Source organism: Prunus persica, chromosome G5 (genome assembly GCF_000346465.2).
Source record: "Prunus persica cultivar Lovell chromosome G5, Prunus_persica_NCBIv2, whole genome shotgun sequence".
NCBI lineage: Eukaryota > Viridiplantae > Streptophyta > Magnoliopsida > Rosales > Rosaceae > Prunus > Prunus persica.
In genome coordinates this window covers 4,678,607-4,705,861 of record NC_034013.1, presented here as the reverse complement: position 1 = coordinate 4,705,861, position 27,255 = coordinate 4,678,607, and the positions used below count along the sequence as shown (strand labels likewise).

The 27,255-nt window shown below is 36.0% G+C and overlaps 2 protein-coding genes and 1 pseudogene across 3 annotated transcripts; 1 reads left to right on the top strand and 2 right to left on the bottom strand.

Annotated features, from left to right (window-relative positions):
• Nucleotides 5,939–11,262, bottom strand: LOC109949304 (annotated as a pseudogene).
• Nucleotides 11,913–20,079, top strand: LOC18777684 (pyruvate kinase isozyme G, chloroplastic). 2 transcript variants are annotated; one of them, XM_020564373.1, is made up of 13 exons: nt 11,913–12,335; nt 12,954–13,238; nt 13,703–13,868; nt 15,296–15,430; nt 15,548–15,658; nt 15,760–15,848; nt 15,982–16,044; nt 17,007–17,182; nt 18,077–18,179; nt 18,410–18,558; nt 18,789–18,869; nt 18,965–19,007; nt 19,443–19,519. In XM_020564373.1, the coding sequence occupies exons 1-12, from the start codon at nt 12,105–12,107 to the stop codon at nt 18,972–18,974; spliced, it is 1,599 nt and encodes a 532-aa protein (XP_020419962.1). In that variant the 5' UTR covers nt 11,913–12,104; the 3' UTR covers nt 18,975–19,007; nt 19,443–19,519. The 2 variants fall into 2 exon arrangements, with proteins under 2 accessions (XP_020419962.1, XP_007209969.2); XM_007209907.2 differs by lacking the exons at nt 18,789–18,869; nt 18,965–19,007 and adding an exon at nt 19,646–20,079 and having other exon boundaries at nt 19,443–19,551.
• LOC18775907 (protein NRT1/ PTR FAMILY 7.3) lies at nt 20,573–25,391 on the bottom strand. The gene is made up of 5 exons (XM_007210813.2): nt 25,252–25,391; nt 24,871–24,985; nt 22,817–23,034; nt 22,142–22,701; nt 20,573–21,830 (listed from the first exon to the last, which is right to left on the bottom strand). The coding sequence occupies exons 1-5, from the start codon at nt 25,276–25,278 to the stop codon at nt 20,957–20,959; spliced, it is 1,794 nt and encodes a 597-aa protein (XP_007210875.1). The 5' UTR covers nt 25,279–25,391; the 3' UTR covers nt 20,573–20,956.

Sequence of the window (27,255 nt, the reverse complement as noted above, 5' to 3'; positions counted from 1 at the left end):
AACCCGTTCTAAGGCTGGGTAGGACTTGGGCTTAGGATTTTAAACTTCCGGCCCACCTATGGCCAGGCCCAATTAGGCTTGCCCATGGGACAGCCTGATTAGGCCCATCCATGGCCCGACCCGAGTAGGCCCGCCCGTTTGCCTTATTTATGTTTTTTGGTTTTGCCTTATATTGCCTTATTTTCATTTCAAACATTTAAGTAAATGTCTTGTCTTTGATTTTACTTTATTTTTATATTACTCAATTTACTTAAGTTTACAATGTAAATAAGGAAGTCTCCTCTATTTTGATTCAATTAAAGATACAATCTATACCACTACTGATATCTCATAAAATTGTGTTTGATTATTTAAGATATAAGGAATATATCATTGAAAACATTAGTATTTTGAAAGTCCATTTTTCATACTTAGTCAAAAATCTACATATTATACTTGAAAAACTGTTTTCTCTTCAAATTTGACTAAGTATGAAAAGACAAGACTCGGCCCGACCATAAAAAAGAAAAAGCCTGACAAGGCCCGATCACAACCCAAAAATTTAGAATAACACCAAACAACTCAAATCAAATCAGATAAACATCCTAAAGTGGATTCAATATTTTTTCAAGTAACTAAAATAACACCAAACCACTCCAAACTCAACAAAGTTACTTATAATTTTCCCTTCTTTATTATTCAACATAATCCTCATAGAGCGCAGGATAGCTAGCATCTAGCGCAATGCCACAATGACCGCCAAGAGTGCCATCATTTTTCAACAATTTCATAAATCCCCCTTCACCCCACGAGTTCTTGATTATCTAGTATTGATCATTGGTAGCTTCATCACACATTCCTCGTGAAATATTCCACCTTTGTATTTTTCAAATTTGGAGTTGTGGGCATTGACACTGACCACCATTGGCTGTTCGTAGAGAGTGTAGGCCAGCTTGTCTTCAATCCTCGTTGTCACTATTGCATAGGTATCGATATTGAGAGCATCTCCTTTTTCCTTAATAACGTCACATGTTCCTTCTATACCCCAGTATGGGTAGTTTTGTTTGGTGTTTAGACCTCCGTTTGGATTATGTAATCGTAGGCCTTCAATTTGTTTCCACCCCAGCACCCGTAGTTGGAAGAATTGCAGTCAATCAGTTGTTGCACGGACATCATCGAAGGTTGTTGTAAATTGAAAGTTATAGCATGAAGGGCTTCCACCACTGAAGTAGTCGAAAACACCCAACACAAACATGTGCATATAGTATAATATATATAAGTTTGAGTTACACACACAACACATGCATAAAATAATTAGCAAAAAGTAAGAAAAAAGAAAATTGCAAGCATATGGTAATGGTTGCTAGTACAATACTATACTTCATTTCTCTTACCACAAGTTTCTTGATACCTTTCGCGTTTGATACTTACAAAAGATTTTAACCAGTCAATGCCTGCCACATATCTTGTGGACGCCCTTAAGGGAGGAGATAACAAGTGGCAAATTGTCCATGATGGGTACTCTGTAATGGAAAGCTTCCATTTCAACCTCGTCCACATTAGCGAATAGGTTTAACCCTACAATATATAATTTATTTGGTCCCTTCATGAAGTTCTTCACAAAGTTGAACGACTTCTTGAAATTGGTGAAACGCCTCTCTTTCTCTTCATCGCTTGAGTAAGCCTACTTATACTTTTTCATCCACGGCTCAAATGCTTGAGCAACATTTGCAGGATTTTCCTCAGATAATATCGATGTTGCAGCAGGGGATGGGGATGGGGATGGGGATGGGGGTTCTTCAGACATTGCCTCTGACTTTGAGTTTGCTAGGTACAGTATTAACAGAGAACATACGTCAAAGTTTTTCTTATCAAAACCCATTGATAATTTCTTGATCTCTCGAAAAAAGAAAAAGACTAAGTGATTATAGAGAAATTCGTACTTGGATGGGACAAAGGAGAGACATAGAGTGGCGTGTTTATAGATGGGTTAATTACAAATTGTAATTTGGTACATGCAGCCTGCTTGAAGGTCATATGGTCTCTCCTTGAAACCATCACTTGTTTTGGTGTATTACGGGTAATTCTCTTAGTGATTGAGCTCTCTGTTTTGTTCATTATAGTCCAAAAATTGTTGCACGAATTAACTTTTTGAATAAGCGTGACCAAAATTTTTAGGTTTAGGGTGGGGTCTCGTATATTGCCTATTAGTCATGCCTATTGAGTTTTTTTGTTTTTTTGGACTGGGTTGGACTAAGCCAAGGTCTCAAATATCTAAGTCAAGCCCACCCACTAGACCGAGCATATGCGGGCTTAAGACGGGCCAATCCAAATGGGTTGGGCCAAATTTTTTTTTTGAAAAGGTTGGACTTGGATGTGGAGTAGTAGTGCAATGTATTATAATTTTTTTGTTATAAATTTTTAGACAACATTGAACAATTAACTTGATTAAATAATATTAAGTACTTGATTAATTCATCCTCTATATTACATTATTTGAATTTAGTATTCAATGAGGTTAGGGAGTGCCCTTGGATGTGGGGTTGTAGTTCAATCCCCTTTATAACTTTCTGTTACAAATTTTTAGATGAACTTGAAAAAATTAACATAATTCACAACATTTGTAAAATAAAAATAAGAAGTTTATTAATTCATCATACATATAACACTATTTCAATAAAGTCCAGAATGAGGTTAGGGAGCGAATGAATTAAGTCTTAAAAAATAGGGCCTAAACGGGCTGAGCCATGGGCTGGCCGAGCGAGCCTAAATAACGAGTTAGGCCAACTTTTGGCCTATATCAACCCTCAGACTACCTATTTGGCCCATGGGCTATGGGCCTAATGTTGATCTATATCCATCATCTATAAGTATGTACTACATTATTATATGATCTTGTAAGACATGCATACATAAACCAATTTTGTGACGTATTCTATATAGGAAGCATAGGAAATTTAAAAACAAGAAAATTAGTACTCATCATCACTAATTTCTCCTACTTCTTTACTACAAGACTAACATAACAAAGTAACTCAGATTAAATTAAAAAAAACACAAAGTTTTTGCAAGAGGCAGATTGTCCATGGTGGGTACTATGCAATGGAAAGCTTCCACTTCTTTATCATCCATATCAGTGAATAGGCTCAGCCCTACGGTATACAATGTCTTTGGCCCTTTCAGAATTTCTCCACAAAGTCGAATGAAACACTTTTCTTTCTCTTCATCACTTGAGTAAACTAGCTTGTATTCTTTCATCCACTGCTCAAATGCTTGAGCAACATTTGCATGAATTTCCTCATACGATATCGATGTTGCAGCAGTGGATGGGGATGAGGATGTAGCTTCTTCAGACATTGCCTTTGACTCAGGTCTTCATAGCTTTTCTTTAGAGGGAAACTTATCCCAACACAAAATCAGAAGGAGAAGATATCTTATTTTAATAATATACTCATTTTTCAGACCAAACACCACAACCATTGTGTTCCTCCCAATGCTACAATTTATTAACTAAAAGGAAGTCTAAACTCAAATAGAAAGAAATTAGAATGAGAGATGAATTATATGGAGAAGAAAGAAAAGGAAATTCCAACGGGAAGTGAGCTTAATTTTGTGCCTTAATAAGTGGAGCTAGCTTCTGTTCATGAAATTTCATCACAAATCAACCCACAAATAAGACCAAGTGAATAAACTTACAGCACTAACAAAAGGAACGTAAGCTTCTTTAACAAGGTATGCCAATGTTGTTCCTGAGTCGATAATAGTTCCTCTGCTGTGTGATGTGAAAGCTGCTGGATCAATTGGCAAGATTTGCCCATTGACAGCAATGCTCTGCAGATTTAAATAATAATGGTGCATGAAAATCATAGTGAAGGATGTTATATGAAACACTCAAAAACAAATAAGGAATATTAGATAGCTAAGAAGTAAAAGCTTAAAAAGCCAAAAGTGACAACACCTAACTGACCCTTGGTGTATAAATTGATTTCACATAATAAATGGTAGCAACACACACTAGAAGAATTTTGGCAATAATCACTATTTTAAAAACCAATTATCATATAAATTGCTATTGTCCTTTAACTTAGGCAAATTTTAATGTTTGTCTAACATCTCAATCCCATTACACTTACCAACCCAAGCAACAACAACCACCCCCCCACACACCCCCCTCCCCCCGAAAATGCAAGTAAGTGTATTCTTATGCTTGTGAATTCCTGTGAGTAGTCTTTATTTCCTTCTCCCATTCCCTTTCCCACTTGGCGTCTTTGATCCTCTTGGTATGAATTTTATTCTAACTATTTAGCTTCTTAACCAAACAAAATTCACAGTTTGATAATAAAGATTACAAGTAGAAAGAAATAAGAAAAGGCTTCCAAGAGACATACCATTGCGGAACAAGAGGACTATAACCAATACTTGGCTCCAAAATCTCACCAAGAACAAGTATACTGTATACCCCCTCAATTGTCATCTCCCTTCAAACAATGAGAGAACACTTTGGGAGTTAACCCTCGAGATGACAACTGTGATATAATAGATAGAGCCTATTGAAACATCTCTAGATCAATATTCACTCCATGGGTAAGTCAAATTCATTCATCTCACCTTGTTTACGGGCCGGAATAGGCTGGCCGCTTTTCCAAAGAATTTAAAGCCAAAGCTCGCCCCATGGGTTTTGCTTTCTCACATTAGCAAGTGCATGTATAAGTATCAATATGCAGGTTGAAGTGGGACAACTGGTTATTACATATCAGATGCACTATATTTGGACAGGATTCAATAGCAGTCTTATATTTCTAACTCTTCAACATTCATTATTTTTGGGTGAGATGTTTTAAAGGCACTCAACCACTGATGGTGTAGAGCTATGAAGTTATATAGTTTGTTTTATTGATTTTGGTATTCGTTAAGTATTTAGATAAGGGTGTAATCGAGAAATTTTATAAGGGTGAGCATATGTTTAGTCATTAGGTCGGGCCGGGTTGGGCTTTATGGGATTTTTTTTATCTTGCAGGCCAATCGAGGTTTCAAAGGGCTTGGCTCGGGCCTACCCATCATGTAGGGTTTCCATGGGCCTAAATGGGCCGGGCTTTAAAAGAAAAGGCTGGCAATACTTCGATTTTCTCCAAGGTTCTCTAGCTTCTCATGAGTTTTAGCTTTGAGATTCACAACAAATGGGGTAAGAGAGGAGTTGGGGAGAGTTTGGGGGATGGTGGTGATGAGAGAGAGTTAAAGGGAGTGTGAAGAAGGCGATAAAGTAGAGCAACCATAGCCAGTGTGGGCTTCCTCCATTTGTGTTGGGTTGTGGATTGATGGGGGTGGGGAGATGAAGGAGGATGAGCTTTGTGTTTGTGTTGGTGGGTGGCGGCTAGAAGGAGTTGGGATGGGGATAAGGGTTTTTTAATTTTAGTTTTTGAATACTGTAATCTTATTTCTTATTTTCTAAATTGAATTTTCAAATATTTTATTATAATTTTACGCCACATAAGAAAATAAAAGAATAAATTTGGAAAATAAAAGCTAATTGGTCTCATTCATTAATGATATTATTTTAATTGTAAGAAAAATGACACATGTCATTACCAAAAAAGAGAAGGTCCAAAAGAGAAGATTAGCGAGAAAGTTGTTAGCGATCCCCAAAAATAAATAATCATGCACTTCTGGACTTTGAATGAGAATATTTCCATGTGGAAGGCTCTGCATAAACGTTTAAACATTACATGAATGGATTGATTAATAGTGTGTCTGTATTTTAATACATGATTACATACATGGTCAACAAAAATTCAGTCCAAAAATTTCGGACACAAGTTTGACATTGTTATCCTCACTTCATGTTGTCTTGGATATGGATGCAGTTGTTTCAGCATACATCTTCTGTACAAATATTCAAGAATCAATTGCTGAACCTAAGTCTGATTTTGAATTATCAATCTGTATCTGAATCAGAATTCGATTATGTGCCCGATTTCCAATCAACTGGTTTCATCCTGTTTGTATTGGCTTCTAGTGGAGGAAGTCCATCATCATCACTTGAGTCAAGCTCATTCTCTTCTTGTTGGGAGGTAGTGTCTCCCTGCAGACTTGCGTTGCACCCATCTGGAATTGCGGATTTGAAGATTTCTGGCCTGCATTGGGTGGGCAAAGCAAATATAAGGAACAAAAGACCAACAAAAAAAAAGAGATGAGGTGGAAGAGATGCATATGAGTGCCTGTGTCTTAACAAACACTGAAAACATTACAGAAAATGAGGTGGAGGAGATGCACGTGAGTGCCTGTCTCTTTAACCAGTGGCGGAGCCAGGAATTTATGTGTTGAGGGCCAATATATAAACCAAACAAGACATTAAAAAATTTCAAAATTTCAACCTTAACAATGTTTGAAAAAATTAAAGGCAAAAAATAATTGTTTATTCAATTAGGTATCAAAATAACACTCGTCGTTCTTTCATATCTCAAAAACCATCTATGATTGAGTCAATGCTAAACTTTTCTGCAATTTCCCTTTCGATGTACATAATCAAAGAGTCTATGAGAAATTCGTCTTCCATCTTGTTGCGGAGCCTAGTTTTTACTATACGCATAGTAGAAAATGATAGCTCTGCAGTTGCTGTAGAAACAGAAAGAGTAAGCACAAGCACAACCACTCTATAAACAAGTGGATATGTCGTTGATCTTCTAGTCGTTACCATCCATTGAGATAGATCAGAAATTGTTGACAAGTTTTTGAACTCTGGAAGTCTAACGACGTCACTCTCAAAATGTTGAAGTTGTCTTCTCAAACCTATCTTCTCATGATCTTCAAAGTCTTGCGGATAGAACTTATCTACCAATTGACAAATATCATCAATCCTAAAAGATTTATTCACTTCATGAGGATCCAAAGCCGACCCTATAATAAGCTGCTCTGTTGTTTGATCACTAAATCTGCTATTTAATTCTTGAAGTTGAGAATCTATTGTAGCATAAAAAATATCTATCATATAATAATGCTTAATCGTAAAATCATCTTGTTGATGGCGAGCTCTACCTCGTCTTGCAACATAACGAGCATTCATATCTAGGATATCTATGTTCCGTGCTTTACAAAAAGAATTCACCTTGGTAAGCAAAGAATCCCATCCATCATCTCTTAATTCTTGGATGAGTGCTTTAGTGGAAGAAACAAGATTCATGGCATTTATGATGTCTTGGGATTGACATTGCAAAGCTTGACAAAGATCATTAGTGATCTCCATAAGTTCTTTCATAAGATGTAAGATAAAGATAAATTCATATGAAGTCATTGCCTCATAAGCTGCATCAGCATCTCCTCGTTGAGAATAAGTAGTTCCGTTATCAATTATATTAATTAGAACTATGCGTGTTGCACTAAACATATTTACCAAGCTAGTAATTGATTTCAAATGAGAACCCCAATGAGTATCACCAACACGTTGTAAGGTGCCGATTTGGTTCATTCCTTTCCCAGTCTCGAGCTCATCAATTGCAATCATGTGCTCAATTTCAGCAGCTTGAGCATTTTTCAGTTCATCATTATGCTTGCATGAAGCACCAACAATATTGACAATAGAAGTCAATTTAGTGAAAAAGTGGTGAACATGAATAACTTCTCTTGATGATGCAATTAATGCCAATTGTAACCGATGTGCTAAACAATGAACATAGTAAGCATATGGGCAATCATTCAAAATCAAAGCTTGTAACCCATTCCATTCACCTCGCATGTTACTTGCACCATCATATCCTTGTCCTCTAATATTTTGAATATTTAGTGAATTATGAGACAATATAGAGTATATACCTTTTTTCAGTGTTAATGCCTCAGTGTCTAACACATGAACAAGCCCAAAAAAGCGCTCCTGAATAAGACCTTCTTTGTCAACAAATCGCAACACTATAGCCATTTGCTCTCTCTTGGATTCATCACGCGCTTCATCAACAATTATACAAAACTTTGATTCCTCAATTTCTTCACAGATTGCTTTCTTTACTTTAGTTGAAAAAACATGTAAAATTTCTTTTTGGATCTGTGGTGATGTGTAAGAGGCATTTTTGGGAGCGTTATCTAAGATAACTCTAGCAACTTTTTCATTATATGCAGCCAATATTTCTAACATTTGAAGAAAATTTCCACGATTGATTGAATTCTTTTTTTCATCATGGCCTCTAAAAGCACATCCTTGGAATGCAAGCCACCTGACTGCTTCAATTGTTGCCTTAAGTCGTAGTCGATTGTCTGCAATATTTTGGGAAGAATAATTCTCAACGACTTTCTATATATGCTGGGATTGATTCATCAAATCCAAACATGATATTTCAGCAATCTTATGGGGGGAGTTAGGATCTTTCCCCTCGTGATTTAGAAAAGAACAATTTTTTCCATCTCTAACTTTCTTCCAACTTTGAAATCCCTCAAGAGTGAAAGCATTTTTTCCAGAATGTCCAGATGGTTTGTTAAAAAGATAGCACGGTAGACAAAAAGCTGGATCTTTCACAGGTGAATATTCTAACCATGAAGGAAATAATTTGAACCATGAACTTTGAAAGCTACACTGATGAGTTACTGATCCAGATTTTGGATACTTGGAAAGTATAGGTTGGTATGAACCGACGTTAATGTAAGCTCGTCGAATTTCGTCACGTTGATTAACAGGATAATTCCATATTTGAGGACGTAGCCCTAGGTCGCGCTCTAAAGTACTAATATCAACTTCATTATCAGTAGTCTCAATTCTTGGAGATCCAGAATGATTTTCATATGCTATTGTCTCAATGTTATAATCAAGTACAGATGAGGTAACTTCAATATGTTTTCTTTTGAAAAATCCATCAATTTTAGGTTGTTTCTTCATCTACAAACCAATTACAAATTTTATTAAGGACATGATAAATTATACCACAAACCAAAATAAAAAAATAAAATTATATTCTATGCATAGAACATATACAAATATATTCTCATAAAAAGTAAATAAACAAAGGAAAAAAAAAAGACTATGTAAAGTTATCTAACCTGAAATTAGAAATTCTGAAGTAGGAGGTTGGAGAGCAAACAACCAAATTCAATTATTTTCTTTTGTTGTGTGCGGCTGCTTCGACCTAAGTTCATGATACTTTATATAGGAACAAAAATTAAAATCCCAATCCTTTTTTATTTGGGTAAAAGTCTATTTCCTATTTGATAAAGGAAATTTTTTGAAACTTTATTTGATTGGCTGTTTTAATTTTTTTATTAATATATTGATGGACATGAGATTCTACTTTTTAAAAAACCAAAACAGGCGCGAGGATAGAAACATTCACAACCTTTAGTCAAGTGGTAAGTGGTTATTATTATATATATTTAATTGGAAAGAGAAACACATCTTGACGGGGCCACAAGCAAAATTATCATATTTACTTTCTAAAATCTGTAGGAATAGAGGACCACAAATCAAATATTATCAAACTTTTGGGGGGATCCAGGCCCCTTCAGGCCTTCATATACCTCCGCCACTATCTTTAACACTTAAAAATATTACAGAAAATGTGCCACAAGGCTGCAGGATTTCACACTACACTTCCATGAAAAACCTTTTTCTATCTTTCGGTAGGATTATGTGCTAGGTATGGATACTATGGGAGGCTTGTTGGACTACTATTTCCAACAACAAAAAAGAAAAAAAAAAGAATTTTGACAGTTCCAACTTTATTAAGTTGCAACATAATGCTCAAACAGTAGACCTTCACCCATAAGAAGGAAGCCAGAGTAAAAAATGAGTTAAGTTTCAAAGTCTGATAACCGAAACACAAAAGGACATTGTACTATTAAATGTTTATGCAAGCCGCGTTTTAGAGGGTGACATATAGTGAGATAGTGGCACCTCATTTTAAGATGGGAAGAGAATACACACCATTTTGGTGATTTCTTAAGCGCATGAACTTGTTCGTAAAACAGTTGTTGCATGCCACTTTGCTGCCAGATTCAATAGCCTTCTCCTTTCCACTTGCATCAACAACAACAAAGCTCCCTGCATAGAAAATGAATGCAAAAACAATGTCTTTTTGGGTACATTTACAAGAATTTGTTGAAATTGGTTGACTTTATAGGGAACAGAGTCAACATACCTCATTTTATCCACTTACTCTTTTGAAATTTAGCTGGAAACAATGCCAAAGGTTTCTCTCCTTGTGCATCCATGACCTTAAATAAGTAGAGCAGAATCAAAGGCAAGCAGCAAACACATTGTGCAGTACAAATTCAGTTAATTTTCTTTACGAACATAACTTCAATCTAAGAATTAGCCCAACCGCAGCACATCCCTTTATGATTTGAGTGAAGTCCTAGGGCATAGGAAGGAGCCAACCCACTAAGCTTATAGCCATTAGTGAATTTTCATTAACACAGCACATCCAACTTCTGCATGTAGTTAACAGGAGCAAGGGTGGTCAACTGACCCCCGCAACCCCGGAACCACCGCCTTGTCCATAAATTTTATCTAAATTATCATATGAATATGCAAATGTCAATAATCCACTGCTACTAGTTTATAATTTCCAATCACATTATCAACATAACAACATAACAATATCAATCCAACTAAAAAAAAAAAACATAACAATATCAATCAATTATAAAATCTAATCCAAATAACAATAACAATATCAATATCATATCAATAAATTATAATTCATAAAAAAATACAACATATATCAATTTCATTAAAAATATAAATTATACTCACTTGAAAAATTATGGGCGGTGGCGGCAACGCAAGGGCTGTTGCGGCGGCAGGAGGTGGTCGGTCCCGGTGGAGTGGTGGTTGGGGTTAGGGCTTAGGGTTCAAGAGGGAGTGTTAAACTAATTTGGAAATTAAGGGTTTGGAGGACGCCTGGCTCAGGTCATTAAACTTTATATTTTTCATTGATTTTATTTTTTTCTTTTGGATAAAATGATATGGGGACCATATCACGGTTTTTTTTTTTTTCCAGGTTTTTTTAGTTTTGTTTTCTTCTATCTTTTGTGTGGGTGTCAGGGTGTGTGTCATAGAATATGCTTATGAACCAGAATTTTCTGGGAACCTTCTATAATATTAAGAGTAAGAGATAGATATCTTCGTGTGGCGTTTGTCCATCGACCTCATGGTTATGGTTATAATTTCATCATATCCGCCGTATATTTTTATGGTGTTTAAATAAAGTATCTTTTTCAACATTAAAAGGAACCCTAGAAAACTACATGACTTTGATTGGCTACGTTGTTTGCTATTTTAGGGTTAAACGCCAAAATGTCATTAATTCTGAACTACTTATAGTATAGTATAGGAGTCACAATATATATCCATATATAGTCTAATTTTATTGAGGGATCATTCAAATAATTTTATTGAGAAACGCTCTTTAGAATACTCTATAATTTTTTTTTCCCGATAATCCAAATCATTTATTTTTTAAGTTTTCATTCATAGATCATTCTTGCAAAAAATTAGACAAATAAGAAACCGTTTAGACATCTAAAATGTGCAAAGATGATCAAATGATATCTAAAATCCAAACCTACAAAATGTGCTGCTACTAAAATTTTAATAATTTAATGGAGTGGCCAAATGATATTCGGATTCAAGTGATTTTTTACTAAGACAATCTTAAAATGAATATTTACAAAATAAGAAGGTTTGGATTAATAAAATGAAATGTATGGTGGGCCTTACAAGAGTGTATTTCTAGTAAGCTTATTTGAGGGATGTCATTATATATATATATATATATATATATATATATATTCTTGTGTTATAATATAAATAAATATTTATTCATACTATGCTATTGACACACCTGTTATTTTATACTTTTTATTTTTAATTTTATAGTCTCCAATATTATTATTTACCAGAAAAAAAAGAAGGGAAAACATGTAAGAAATGAAAATATAAATAACAGGAGAAGAAATGAACGTGCAAACTGTCTGAATCCTGGACAGACTCTCTTCCTTTCCTTTTGCTCCAACGAGACTCTCTCTCGTCCCTCGGCTCATTTCACCATAGCTCGTAGGACCATTACCAATTTGGCCATAGCTTCCTTTCTCTATCTTTCGTCAGTAACAATTAACAAAACACTCTCACTTCTCCAAGCTTTTCTTCAATGGCGACCCTTAATGTTCCCGCAAGAATGTCTTTATTGAAACCTGAAAGGTCTAGAGCCACTGATCGATTGGCTTCCTCCAAGAGCCTGTGTGATTTTACTGCGTTTCACTGTAGACCCAGAAGAAAGTATGCTCAGAAGAAGCAAAGCTTTACTGTTAAATCAATTGGGATCTTCCAGGACAGCAGCAGAGGCCATTTTGACTCACACAATGGTCCTGTGGGGAGCGTTGTAAGTTTGCTTTTTCTTGTTTCCATTTTTTATGCTCTCTCTGTTTTTCCTATTTTGGGGAGCTTTGCTTTTGTCCTTTTCATAACATGGGTTGTCAATAGTTCTTGAATTTATGTGGCTTTTGTGCGTGTTATAATTTGGCTTTGTATTGTTCCGTCTCTCAGAGTGTGGAAAACTTTGAATATTTCGAAATTTTAGATAATTGGTATTTCAATTGGTAGGCACATGGGGCTGAAGTTTCTTCCTTTACTTCAAGTAGACATAAAAACACCTATAATCTTTAGTTTCTCGTGATATTGCTCTGTTTGGTTGCTGAGAAAGTTTAGGATAAACGAACAAAATAAGATGCCAGTCGTCACATTTGCATTGTGAGGAGCTGGGGACTGCAATACCCTTCTCCTTTTAAAAGGCTGAATACAGATTCTTGGATTAGTTAAGTTGCTTTCTAGCATTAGAAATACAGTAAATGCATGGTAAATTTATTGCCTGCTTTAATGCTTTTTCTAGCTTTGCTATGTTTTGTGTATTGAAGACGGTTGCTTCATTAGAATGCAGTTAATAGTATCACTTGTGCGTGTTCTAAATCTATAACCTTGAAATGTTGTTGTCTTGTTTTAGGACAAGGCTGACTCAACTTTTGAACTTCAGTCTGATAATGATTACCTTATGGACCAGCCAAAGTTATATTCAGATGGTATAAGGAAAACTAAGATAGTATGTACAATTGGTCCTTCAACAAGCTCACGTGAAATGATATGGAAACTGGCCGAGACAGGAATGAATGTTGCACGTTTGAATATGTCACATGGGGACCATGAGTCACACAAGAAAACCATTGATCTTGTCAAAGAATACAACTCTCAATTTGAAGACAAGGTTGTAGCCATAATGCTGGACACCAAGGCATGTTGTTTGCTTTTTCTCTCTCACTCTTTGCCTGCTCATATCCTATTTAACTTATAGTTAGGAGCACAGGTTTCTGCATCAAGAATTGCTGCATTGGCCTGTATATTTTGTTTTTCTTCACTCTGCTTCTTTTCATGAAGAAATTTTACATTTATTATGTAAACAGTGATTTTCATTTTTACTGTTTTAGTTTACTCCAAATTGTGTATCATAAAATAGGACTGGACTTTTGAAAAATGCAGAAATTGCCCTCTTCTAGATTAAAAGTTTCGTTTACATTTAGCATGTGTTAATTTGGATTTTCATTCTCAATATTTAGTGTACTACTCTCAAATGAATGCCTCATATTTATCACATTGTAAATAATTGTTTTAGCATAAAGGCTTTGAATATCTCATCCTGATTCTTTCTAATCACCATTGAGGTTATGGTTGATATATGATTTTTCTTTCTTCATGCAGGGTCCTGAGGTTAGAAGTGGAGATGTACCACAACCAATTCTTCTTAAAGAGGGACAAGAGTTTAACTTTACAATCAAAAGAGGAGTTAGCACAGTGGACACAGTTAGTGTAAACTATGACGACTTTGTGAATGATGTGGATGTTGGTGACATTATTCTAGTTGATGGTAAGCATAATATTTTGTGGGTGCTGAATTTGTGGACGAGTCAATTTGTTTTTGTTTTTCATCCTATGTGATATGATATTTCTGTTAGCATGTCTTTCTTTGGTTTTAGAAGTATGGTAAATCAAATATTGACTCTTTTGAGTAAATTCATTAAAGAGACTGAAGGACCTTGTTTGTGCACACAATTCCACTAAGTTTTGGAACTCTGTAACTGGTGAGAGTGACCTACAGATTATTGTCATAGCTGTTGTGCATTATGAGTTGTTGCTTTGGTCAACTTTAATGGCAACTGTAATATTATAGAACTAGACTAGTTTTGTAGTGAGCTGGTGTTTGTTAACCTCAAGTTGGTGGGATAGGAGTTATCAAGGAAGAACTTAGCCACAAATGTTGACAGTTTTCAGATGTATTGGACGTAATGTCCGACTGCATCTTGCCATTTACTGAATCAAACTGGCCACCCTGATGTCAAGAGTCAACTCAGTAGTCTTTTGGTATAAATAGGCATAGGGTGATGTTCTTTTCCCAAGTCTCTGGCTGGTTATGTTCCCAGACTCTCAACATGAAGAATAAAAATATACTCGATTAGTTTCTTTACGATAAAAAGAAGAGAATCTCCCTAATTAGGGATCCAAACTGACATGCCACTGTGTGGCGAGAGAACATTTCCGTTCATACACACACACGGGAAATGGATTAGGTGTGAAATTGTCTGCATGCAGACTGGTGAGAATAACAAAGGCTGTTCAAATAACTGTGTATGGCCGTTTGAATGGCCTTTTTTTTTTTTCTTTTTTTTTTGTTTTGAGTTGAGTTCATAGCGTGGAATGTGTTCCTCGTCATTAATATGTTTGCCCGTGGTAATTGTGGCCTCTCAGGTGAATCACATTGGCTACAGTACCGGCCTCATATATTTTCTGCAGGGAAAACTTGTGAAGATGGTGCCTCTGTTAAGGAATCACATGTGGGCCCACCCCTCAACGTGATACGATAATCCGAACTGTCTACTTTCCTCATTGAAGGATCCCTTTACAAAGAATAGTTCAATTGGAAACCATTTGGCCATCTAACTATGACCAAGTACATAGACACAATGTTTCAGATAAATACTGAAATGATAATGAGGATAATCAAATGGCTGAACGAGTCTCTGTTAGCTGATTTTTTGTAGGAATGATTCTTAAATGGTGACGTAAAAAGTGAATGGTTCAAATCATGGGACCAACATTGCAGGGTGGGCCCATAAATGCTGTCTATCTTTTTTCTTGCAAAGAGGGATCTCTCTTAAAAAAGGAAGGGGACTATATGTATCTTAATCTGTTTGATTTAGCAAGTTCAAGTAGTTGTAATTTTACTTTATCATCCCAGTTCTATTTATCTACTCACATGGTTAAGAGACCTGATGATATATCATGTCTTTCTGCTAGGTGGAATGATGTCGTTAGCTGTGAAGTCAAAGACAAAAGATTTGGTTAAATGTGTGGTAGTTGATGGTGGAGAACTAAAATCAAGGCGCCATTTAAATGTGCGTGGAAAAAGTGCAACTCTGCCTTCAATAACAGGTAATCTTCACCAATGTTTTTGGTGTTTATACGAACATCAGTCCATTTGATTTTCAAAAATTCGAAGAGGCACACAATATTCAATTTGTTGGTCTCCTTTATTGGTCTCTTCTACAGAAAAGGACTGGGAAGATATCAAGTTTGGAGTGGACAATGGAGTTGACTTCTATGCTGTCTCATTTGTAAAAAATGCTGAGGTGGTCCATGAGTTGAAAGATTATCTCAAAGGTAAACTTCTTCAATCTCTTATCAGTTTATTCAGGTAACATTTCTTCTTTGTGGATCTTTATAGTATTGTCTCCTAAACTTAATTTGCGCCTCTTCTGTAGGTTGCAATGCAGATATTCATGTTATTGTAAAAATAGAAAGTGCGGACTCTATACCGAATCTTCATTCGATAATTATTGCATCTGACGGGGTTTGTCTTTATTTATAACTTTTTTTTTTCTTGCATGCAACAAAAGCCCTGCCATCCTTATTCTTTGATATGTTGGTACCACCATAAGCAATGACTTATTATACAGTTTCTTGTTTCGCTGTCTGCTTTATAGGCCATGATTGCTCGTGGAGACCTTGGAGCTGAACTTCCAATTGAGGAAGTTCCTTTATTGCAGGTAATTTCATCATAGTTGTATCTTTACCATTTCTAGTGTATCTTAGCTAAAGAATTGGGTTGTGAATTAGGTGAGCGGCCTTTGAGTTACCTTATGTCTTATCTTGGGTGGTACTCCATATTATTAGCTATGTGCCTTAACCCTTCTTCCTCTTGAAGGCAGCCTTTTCGTGCACCCTTCTTTTTGTTTTTTACTTTTTCTATCAGTGCCTAGTAACATGCCTACTTTCTATTTGTCCATTTTTTCATGTGCCAATTAAGGGAGCTAAGATCTTAGGAAAGTGATGAGTGATTTCCATGGAAGAGGAGTGGAGAGGAAACAAATGGCTGTGAAGGGAGAAGGGCGGTTTTGGAATCTAGAGGAGAGAAATAGTGGATTTTCTTGATAAGTGTTTGTGGAGGTTGCCTCTTTAGCAAATGAAGAGTCCATGCGAATGGATGGAATTCTCAGATTGTTGAGAGGAGTTTGTTCCAAAGACCTGGGAAATACTTTTCTCAAGGTTACCTTTCTTTGTCCCCTCTGATGAAGCTTCTTGTGGGTAATGGGAAGAGTCGGATTTTGGGAAGATATTTGGGTGGGAGATTCGGCTTTCTGACAATGATATTTGTTACTGATAGGAGTATGGAGACTGATACAATCAGAGATCTCAAGACTACTTTCAAAACCAGACAGTAGTTCAATAATCAATAGTACCTTTGCTAATGAATATCTGGGGCTTAGAGATGGTAAATAATAGGATGTTTCAGAGTCACAATATGTTTGTTTGCATCTGTGATAATATTTGCTGCTTATATAACATAGCTTGTGATGGTTGACTATAATCTGCATCTGAAAGCAATAATGCGCTCTCTATGTCTGTGTATAGCCTTATCATTTTCAAATGATAAAGTTGAATTTTAACCTTTATGGTTGATTTTGAAGCTAATTTTATTATGTAACTGAATCCTGTGTTATCTTAAAAGGAGGACATCATTAGAAGGTGTCACAGTATGAAGAAACCAGTGATTGTAGCAACCAATATGCTGGAGAGCATGATTGATCATCCTACTCCAACCAGGGCAGAAGTTTCTGACATTGCAATTGCAGTAAAAGAAGGTGCTGATGCAATTATGCTTTCTGGAGAAACTGCCCATGGAAAGTAAGTCAACTGGTTGACATTTGGCAGTCACAGTACTTATTTCCGGTTTCTATCTTGATAGAAATTATAATCTATTTATTTGTAGATATTGCGTCACTTTTAATATGTGAAAATTTCTTTCTATTATGTTGGTTTTTAATATGGGGATTGCATTTCTCATTAGTGATTGGTTTTCTTATTCTATAAATCCTGGGATGATCAGTGATGGTTTTCGTCACTTTTATCAACCTTCGCAGACGTGAAAAATACCAATTCATCCAGTTAATAATTTATTAATTGTTTTTTTCGACATATCTGATGGGCTAGTTTAGGTTGACCTGCTTGAATACCTTTTCATATTTTCACTGCCAGTAAGTTTTTTATTAATCCTCTTTTAAAAACTTTACTGTTGACACCCATCTATTCAATTTTTATGCTGGTCCTGGTTCTAGTTTGGGCTATGTCATGTATCAGTTGGCTATCAAGATTGTTTCTGGTTTTTATTTATTTTTATGCCACTAGAGTCTATTGCATAACAACACCTTTGATTGCGAGCTAGCCATCCCATGACATACAAGATTAATTAGAGTGTTCCCCATTTCGGAGTAAACTCTGACTTTGTTACCATGTGACCAAGTAATTATTTATTTTATAAGTTTCTCTGTAATAGTGAGAGAGCAAGAGAATCCTATATTTGTGTTAATTTTTACTTGCCTAATACATTGTAGATACTCAGGAACCTTGGTTGTTCTCTTTCTTCTGGATTCCCTCATTCATGGCCAATGACATTTGTCAGTTATATATATAGTATATCATTTTATTTTATATTTTTGTGAAAAGTTTCATACTTTTTTAATGCTGACAATATGTGGAACAACTGTCATATTTTTATATATTCTGCAATTCTAAATCTAGGCATCCATTGAAAGCTGTTAAAGTAATGCATACTGCGGCTTTAAGAACTGAGTCAAGCCTACCAATTAGCACTTTTCCTCCAATTGAATTGAGGGCCAATAAGGTACGCAATGATTGCATCTGAGGAATTATGGTACTTTTTCGGCTGTATAAGTTATTTTGGAAATATGATTTTTTTCGTTTCGTTTTGGTCTGATATTTTTCAGTTGTATATGCCTTTTATTTTTAGAACTTCTTGGTGCTGGGTTGCTTGAGGTTAAAATTTTAGCATGTTCTGCAGTTGATTTGAGATCTACCCATTGAATCTGATTACTTTGTGGATACTTTTCACAGAGTCATATGGGGGAAATGTTTGCTTTCCACTCCACAACTATTGCAAACAGTCTCCAAACACCCATCATTGTTTTCACGAGGACAGGATCCATGGCTGTGCTTTTAAGTCATTATCGGCCTTGCTCAACAATCTTTGCCTTCACAAATGAGTAAGTCCAGTATTCTAATTTTTTAAGGTCACATGTTGAGTTGTGATCTATATCTTGGAAAACAATTTCTGAAACAATTTCTACTTTAGAATGATTGACATGCTGCAGCTTGCTGCATTTATTGTCAGTCAGTCCTTATATATTGGATGACATACATATACATATATATGTATATTAGCTCTCTGCAGTTGATTCTTAGTTATCTTTTGTTTGCATCTTTTGCCTTATAGTGAACGTGTATGCGGTTCAAATATAGATTGTACACGGAAAACCATGTCAACTTTATACATGTGGGCATTATACATTTACCTGTAAGTAAGGGCCTCAAAAATTGTTTAACCTTCTGAGAAAAGGTGATACAATGTTCTCTGCTCTAAGCGTTGCTCTTTGACCTCCTACTCAACAGTTATAGATAGAAACGATCAGTCAGGAAGATTACCAGCTCCTTGGTATAGCCCTTAACTTACCACAGCTTTGTTGATAGAGGCCAACCAGTTTTCCATCTCTGTTTTTGTTGCATACTTTTATTTATAGAAGTTTTCATGCAATAATTGTTTGCATTATGGTCGTTGAAGCTTTTGACTGCAGAAGCTGAAAGCATTTTTTATGGAGGCTGTTGGGCACTAGTACAGCATTTCTACAGATATTGCTATAAAAAAATAAAAAATAAATTAAACTTACGTTAAACTGCCATGTTGAAAACTGCATATTCTTCAGATTTGCTGTGCCATTAAAAAAATTTCATTCACATTCCCTTTGGTTTTTGCTTCACAGGGTTATTGCAAATGCAATCGATATTCTTTTTCTATGTAGGGGATTTTAAGCAATTTAAACTTCTTTTCGCTATTTGTTCTTAAATTTGTGACATAATTTCTTGTTAGCAGAGAAAGGATTAAGCGGAGGTTAGTGCTTTATCATGGTGTCGTCCCCATATATATGCAGTTCTCAAATGATTCGGAGGAGACTTTCTCAAGAGCAATAAAGCTATTAGTGGTTAGTGATTACTTATTTCTCAATTGTGTGTCTCCTTTTATCTGATTTACATTATACTCAAATGTTCTGAATTTTGCCATTATTCGTTGCACAGGCTAAAGGTCTTTTAAAAGAGGGGCAGTTTGTTACTCTTGTACAAAGTGGTGCACAACCAATCTGGCGTCGAGAATCTTCTCATCATATCCAAGTTCGTAAAGTTGAAAGTTGATTTTGAACCTCTGAGGAGTTTTCTTTCTCTTATAGTTACTGTTATTCAAATTAAGTTTCAGTTTTAAGTAGTTGACATCTTGTGAACACTTGTTCCAAGTTCCAATGAAAGGGTAGATCAAATGAACTTCGTAAACGATAATGTAAAGGAGTTGTGTCGTTACGAATTTTAGATGTTTCAATAGTGTCCTGTAAAATTTTGAAATTATTTGTTTGTGTTTCTAGGTATATGTGTACACAGAAATCTATGGATCCAGATCTGTAAATCTATGCCATTTCGAGCCATAACCTCTCTTTCTGAATGCAATTTTCCTTTTTCTATTTTTGGTCCTTTTCTTTAACGTTGCCCTTGCCGATATCCACCCTAGTTGTCTTCTGTGTGTATGATGAAATCTATCTTTCTCTGGCTTGTCGCCAGCTGGTAAAGAATTGTTTTGTTGTGTGATAGTTGTAGATTGCTGCTAGTTTATGGAGCTTTGGCTTGTTGCTAGTTTATGGTGCTTTCCCCGAACAAAATCCTTGCCAAGTTTCACCCTGAGGAACTTAACATTCTGCCAGGAAGATAAACTGCAATTTTCATCCTTCTCAGATAAAAACTTATCATAATCTTTGGTTACTCTGACATTTTTCTTTGTTGCTTAGGAAAATCGTCTTCCGGAAAACTTAGATCATAGGAAGATGCCTTTTTCTCAGTTGCCCTTTTTTCTAGTCAATCCTTTACTAACATGGTTCATCCATAAATGTGTTTCATATATGTGTAGCCAAATTAGGTTTTGGTAGGTTATGTCTGTTGAAGAAACATGCAAACTAAGTCTGAGAGAAGAGGTGCTTTCATTAAGGTTGGAGAGAGAGATTAGTTCTCTTACATAGTTATGTGCTACAGCTTCACAGAGTGCCCAATCATATTACAATAGATTTCTCTACCAGCACATGTTAATTCTATGGCTAGCAATAAAACAAACAAATGAGAATGAGGAAAGATGTGAGACCTAAACCAGAAGTTACCCACCTCTTTAAACACACTTCCTGGGTAGAAAAAGTAGAGTGTGGTGCTGCGGAGATACAGAGAGAAACGGGGTTAGGAGTGGTGAGAAAAGGGTTTCTCTTACTCCTCCTGACTTTGTTGCCAACCTCATTCTTCTTATTTAATATAAGTTGCTAGCATAGGTCTTAACATGTCTGCTTAGTTTTTTATACATCAGACTTTGAAGTTTCCTTGCTCATCATCATTTGCTTCAAATCTTCCCTCAAACTTGATACTCTTGTACCACTTGGCGGATGCAATGTAGACAATCAAATCTATCGATGTCAGGACAGCTAAGAGGAAGTAAAACCTATCTAGGTGACCCTTGTTGAGGTTTCCGGGGATCCATCCTGGCATGTCATCTTCCGTTGAGATCTTCATGACCACACTCACGAGAAAGCTGCTAAAGTAGTTACCCAGTGAGATTGATGTCATGCACAAGGCGCTCCCAAAGCTCTTCAGCCCGTCTGGTGTTTGTGCATTGAAGAACTCCAGTTGACCCACATACATGAACACTTCAGAAGCTCCTATGCATGCATACTGAGGTATTTGCCAGAAGATGCTTAAGGAACTCGACCCTTCACAATGTGGACATTCTTTATCGGCATACTTAAGCCTATAGCACTCCACAATTCCTGCTGAAAGCATTGCCAAGACTGCAATAACAAGGCCAATGCCCATTCGTTGGAGCTCAGTAAGCCCTTTAGCATCTGATTTCCTTATTCTAGCTACAACTGGGTCAAGAATTCGTCGGTAAAAGAAAATGAAAACTGCAACGCTGAGGATGTCAAAGCTAGACATGCTAGCTGGTGGGATTTTAAAGTTTGAAACAGTAGTTTTCATGGCAGCTCCCTGCTCTACAAAGAGAGAAGCCATTTGTGTAAAAACCACCGAGTAGAGAATGGTGCAGAGCCAAATTGGGAGTAATCTTAAAATGCATTTAACTTCTTCCACTTGTGAGATCGGGCAGAGACGCCATGGGCTGCAAATGCCCTGCTTCTGGTGATCTAAATCTCTTGATGAGATATATGCAGCCCTGTCCAAGAACCTGCAGTTTATGGAGATGAAAATGAGTTAGCTCTGTATTTCAATAGTCATAGAAACTGACTGTAACTAAGCCTGTCAGGCTTTGGTTTCCAATCAGTTGGTTGGGTTGGCAATAGCATTTATCATCAGAGCTTAAAATGGGAAAATCAATTTGTAGTTCAAGATGCCCAAATTCAGCAGGATTGCTTTATTGAGCCTATGGAAGATAATTGTCTCAAATCGAAAGACCATAGTGCATACCAACTAAATCCATAAAAGTTTAGCCAACTTTAAGAACATAGACAGAGTTATGAATTTAAGCTGCACTCTTACTTGAATCCATGGGTGTAGAGGATCTTTCGGTTGCTATTGGAAGACTCTTTTTTAGCCTCGTCATACAAGTCGTCTCCACCTTGTGGCATCTCCGCCCTGCATTTCTTCATCGCAGCAACTAAGACTTGGCAAAACCTTGAAAGCGGGTTGCCATTTGGCTTGAAGTGCCTGTACCTAGCAGTCCCACCAAGAAACAAGACCAAAGCTGCAAATGCAGATGCAGTGGATGCCCAGAACCCAATGGCCCAAACTCCTTCATCCTCAAAGTATCCCAATATGGTGTTGGAGAAAAGGGAACCAAGGTTCATAGCCAGGTAGAAGTAGCTAAAAAAGGCCACCTTTGAATGCCCCTCCTTGTTGTCCTCTTCATCAAACTGATCAGCTCCAAATGTTGCAATGTTTGGTTGGTACCCTCCATTTCCTAGGGCAATGAGGTAGATGGAGAGGTAGAATAACCAAACATGTAACTTTGAGTGTGTTCCACATGGATCTTCTTGGCTCCCACAACCTTCTGGCTTCAGCAAGAAGAGTTGGGATGATAGTGACAATGATATCAGACCCTGTTGTCAAATGCACACAAGTCTCATAAACAATGCGTTGAAAACAAAACTAACTCATACTCGCTCCGATTTCAAGAGCATATAAGAAGAAAAAAATAAAGCTAATCATACTTACTGTGACAAAGATTAGTTGAAAGATAGCACAGGTTTTGTATCGCCCCCAATACGAATCACTGAGGAAAGCACCAACAAGGGAGAAGATGTAGACCGTTCCAGTCCATTTGCTGACGTTGTTAGCAGCAGTTGCATTGTCTTGTTGCAACACCCTTGTTAGGTATAAGACCAGGTTCACTCCGACTCCGAAAAATGCTAGGGTAGCCAGACCTTGGTTCACTGGTTTTTCATCGAACGATCCAATAAGAGAAGTGTCAAAAGGTTGATAAAGTATATAAGGAGTTTCAAGCAAGTAAATGTTGTACAGAATAAAATCTTGCTAAGATTCAAACCAAAACATCCCAAGAGTAATGAAGTTTCATGTGCATCAATTTTAGGCTTTCGGGGTGATCAGAGAAATCGTTTTCAGAGTTGCTTCCAAGCAAAGTCCTAAGCATTAAGAATGGAAAAGAGAAGTTCCCAAAACTTATTTGAAAACAAAATCAAAGCCCACATATGGCTAGAATTTATCAAACATGTTCAAGATGTTTCAGTTATTAACAAATGGTCCATCTTCTGTTTCAATCATAGCTAACTGAAATCAGACTCCTCATAACAGATCACCGGCCAGAAATTAATAAGCATCAATCATCATGCATGTGCACTCAGGCTATATATTTAGCAAGTTGACAAGCACCACAAGAAAATGTGATAAAAGCATGCACATATAATAAGGTTGCTCTGCCACAGTAAAATTAATGGAATTGTGGCGTGTAAACCATTTCACCATGAAATAGTCTTGGTAGAAAGAAAGGTTCCTTTTGGAAAATTTAAATATAAAAAAAGGTCACCTTGCGACAAGGGCCATCCATGCAAATGCTTTCAATTTATTTTAAAAATTAAATATGCAATATTTTAATAAAAGTCTACGAAATTTTTATTTTTAAAAAAATTCTTTTTAACACCGAAATTCACCCAAACTCGTGCGGTGATCGGGGCTGTTTTGTATGGTATGCTCCCTTTTTGCCTTTTAATAAAAAGGCAAAAAAGAAGAAAAGCTTTAGGGTGTGACAAAGTTATTTGATTTTACAGTCATGCTTTAAATTATTTAATTGCCTAATTTTACAAAATTATATTGGAAAGTAGGACATTTTCATAAACCCAGCGATATTAATCTAAAAAAATCAGAGACTAGTTTTTACGGTTACAAATAAATGAATGAAGACATTAAATTTGGGGATGGTGGGGGGGCCCAATTGCTTCCATAAAATTTTGTTTAACCTAAATATTGAAGAAAAACACGTGGCAGAAAACCACGTCACGGAAGATCAAGGGACTGATTACGTGTCCGGCACGTATTACTCTGAATGCATGCTTTCCTCACCTTCTCGCTTTTCTCAATTCTCTTGTCATTTCGTTTAAGCCTTTTAAGGCTTCTCTCTCTCTCTCTCTCTCTCTCTCTCTCTCTCTCTCTCTCTTCAAGCTATGGTGTCTATTTTTCTTTCTCTAAAAACTTGGTGATGGTGAGCTGGCTAAAACACCAGCATGCAACAAACAAAGTCTCTGCAACACCTGGTTTGGTTTTCAGTGCCAAATGTTACCTCTCCCATGTACTTATATTGTCTTTTTCCCCTTCCACTTATTATGACTTGTATTTGACAGATCACATATCTCCCCAACCCCCCACCCAAAAAAAAAAAAAAAAAAAAAAAAAACTCTTCTTCCAACTGCTTATCCATAAACAAGTTTTCATTTCAGATAAACTCTGTTTTCTAGTTTGTTTGGATGTTCTTGAATGTTCCTGATATAAAACCACCTAAAGTTACTGTGTATATAAGCTGAGTGAGAACCAAGCAATAAGGCAACAAGGACATCAAACTAAGCCCCAACATCAGAGGACCTTGGAAAGTGACCAAATTTTTGTTTTTGAAAATGACCAATTCAACGATCACCAAAGAAAAAAGAAAAAGAAAAGTGTGCACGAGCTTCAAGGAATTCAAGATTAACACAAACTATCAAAGAAACCCAATAAACTAAGAAATTTGTGTGTGTTCTGTTTTCTTGTGGAGAGCTTACCAAGAATGATGATCCCAGCAACCCATCTTCCAGATTTTGCTCTGATTGCAGGCTGCCCATGCATATCAACTGTACCATCCAGAGTGCATGCATCTTCATCTTCTTTGAACTTTCCCTGAAAGTTGTTAAGAAAAATGGAAAAAATATTTCTTAAAGAACTATAGCAACAATCTTTATATGGCCAAAGAATGCATGTTGTCCAATATTTCTTGAGGAGAAATAAAAAAACGGGAAAGAAAGGAAGGAAGTCATGTACATGGTGCACAAGATGATGGTTTCTTGGAGAATTTAACATATAAGAAAAGAAAAAACTGAGCAAATTGGAGCTCAAGGAGGGTAGAGAGAGAGAAGGGCATTGTAATTTGAAACATTTTTTCTCACCTGCTTGCTGACCTCTAAGCAAGCCATTGGGTTTTCTTGAAGGGGTAGAGAAATTTGAAATGGAGTGCAGAGGATGGTGAGACAGAGGAAGGTGGTGGGAGTGCCAAATTGCCAAATAAGAGAAAGAACTTAGACAAACAATGAGAGGGGTGGGGTTATTATATAAAGGAAGGGGGAGGGAGAATAGACGGTGGAGATTTGACAGATGAAAGTGGGGTCACCAACATGACCAAAATCATACAATTTTGTGTAGGTGCAACTTGTTTGGACTGAGTAGCACCAAAAAAAAAAAAAAAAAAAAAAAAAAAAAAAAAAGATTGTTTGGACTGGTGTAGTGGCAAGTGTGTTTCAACTTTCTAGAACTCAAGTATTTTAACTTGGTGCACATAAAACTGAAAGATGAATAAAAATTGGGCAGGTTTTTCATTTTGTTATATTGTATAAATGCTTTATACAATATTGCTGAAAACAAAGGTCCTTTTACCCACACCCACAAAAAAACAAAAACAAAAACCCATAAGCTGCCTTTAAATGGTTTCTAGAATACAGAGTATTTTGAACAATATATTGATTCTTTTTTTTTTATTTATAACGTATTCACGATTTGATGCTACCTATGCTGCCTGATTATCTCCATTTTTCCTGGAAAATTTTCATATTTCAAGTGATTATCTTCCTACGCTACCACATTTTTCTTTTAGTTGCTGGCATATACTGCAAGGACCACAGCCTATGTCGAATTTTTGCTACGAATATGTCATAATTGGAACTGTTTATTTTCTAAATCGTCATTTAAAAGTTATATATCTATGCAAAAATCGATCATATTGGAAATTATTTAATCATTCTTATCAACTAAAATTGTTGATTTATTCAATAAATATGTATTGCTAAACAGCTTTCAATTTGATTGATTTTTCTCAAAGATGACTTTAAATGATGATTTAAAAAATAAACGATTCTGATATGACATTTATGTGATAAAGATTCGTTAATCACAACAGGATGGACAATGAAGTGCGCCTTAAGGATTGTCTATATTGTCACGTGTTGACTTGACATTATCCTAATATTTCAATGAGTTTGGAATCAATATACTCCTCTGTGCAGTGAACTTAGCTTGTCATTTAGCTCGAGAAAGTCTTCAAGTTAAGCATATGTATTATAATTTAGTATAGGAATACTCCAAAACAGTTATATCCATATATATATATATACTAGTTATTCTCTTATTTGGATGTTCACACATTATTACCGTGCGGACGTCATGGTAAACAAAAAGGAAAGCAAGGAGGAGTAATACAAAATACACAGCGTCTGCACAATAATAATATCCGGATTTTCACATAGGAATTAGTACTCCAAAACAATTATATGCATATATATATGTAATAGATTTGCATAAAACATCTTTAACTTTGCTGCTCAATTATTACAGAGGATAAGATTCCTTAATTATATTATGCACATCACTTAATCACACAAGATGAGTTCATATTCTTCTTCAGGGGAACTGGTCGCGTATTTGATATATCTGTCTTTTAAGTGGAAGTTTGATTATTATCTGCAACTAATAATACCCATTTGTTTACACTTTATGCCTCAAGTTGCTAAGACATTCTCTTACACATGATAATATTCTGTTTCATATTCTATCAAGAATGAGCGATTTGTGATGACTAATTCAATATGAACAGAATTGTACTTATGTCAGCTAATATATGCCTCCATTTATATCACATTTGGTTTTTGAGGGAAAAGATTCTTAAATTCTTCTGTACTTAGCCCTTGTAAATCATACAAATTTTCTTCAGAGAATAGTATTTATGATCTGGCCTGGGCATTGTTTCTCCATGGAAATTGAAAACTCTGCTGTATTGATGTTTTGGGCTTTATTTACTTGAACTGGTGTATATGGACAAGATACTTTCCTAAAATTTAATTAAAATGATAAATATGGGCTTAGTCAAGTTGGTTAGAATGGATGTGCTCCCCACTTTGCAC

Bases quoted from the DNA above. Each gene is read 5' to 3' on its own strand.
- LOC18777684 (XM_007209907.2), top strand. From the start codon at position 12,105: ATGGCGACCCTTAATGTTCCCGCAAGAATGTCTTTATTGAAACCTGAA. The intron at 16,045-17,006 runs GTAATTTCATCA...TTATCTTAAAAG, and splicing joins AGGAAGTTCCTTTATTGCAG to GAGGACATCATTAGAAGGTG. The intron at 19,552-19,645 runs GTTAGTGATTAC...TTCGTTGCACAG, and splicing joins GAGCAATAAAGCTATTAGTG to GCTAAAGGTCTTTTAAAAGA.
- LOC18775907 (XM_007210813.2), bottom strand. From the start codon at position 25,278: ATGGCTTGCTTAGAGGTCAGCAAGCAG. The intron at 24,986-25,251 runs GTGAGAAAAAAT...AACAACTTTCAG, and splicing joins GCTTAGAGGTCAGCAAGCAG to GGAAAGTTCAAAGAAGATGA. The intron at 21,831-22,141 runs GTAAGAGTGCAG...CATAAACTGCAG, and splicing joins CTCTACACCCATGGATTCAA to GTTCTTGGACAGGGCTGCAT.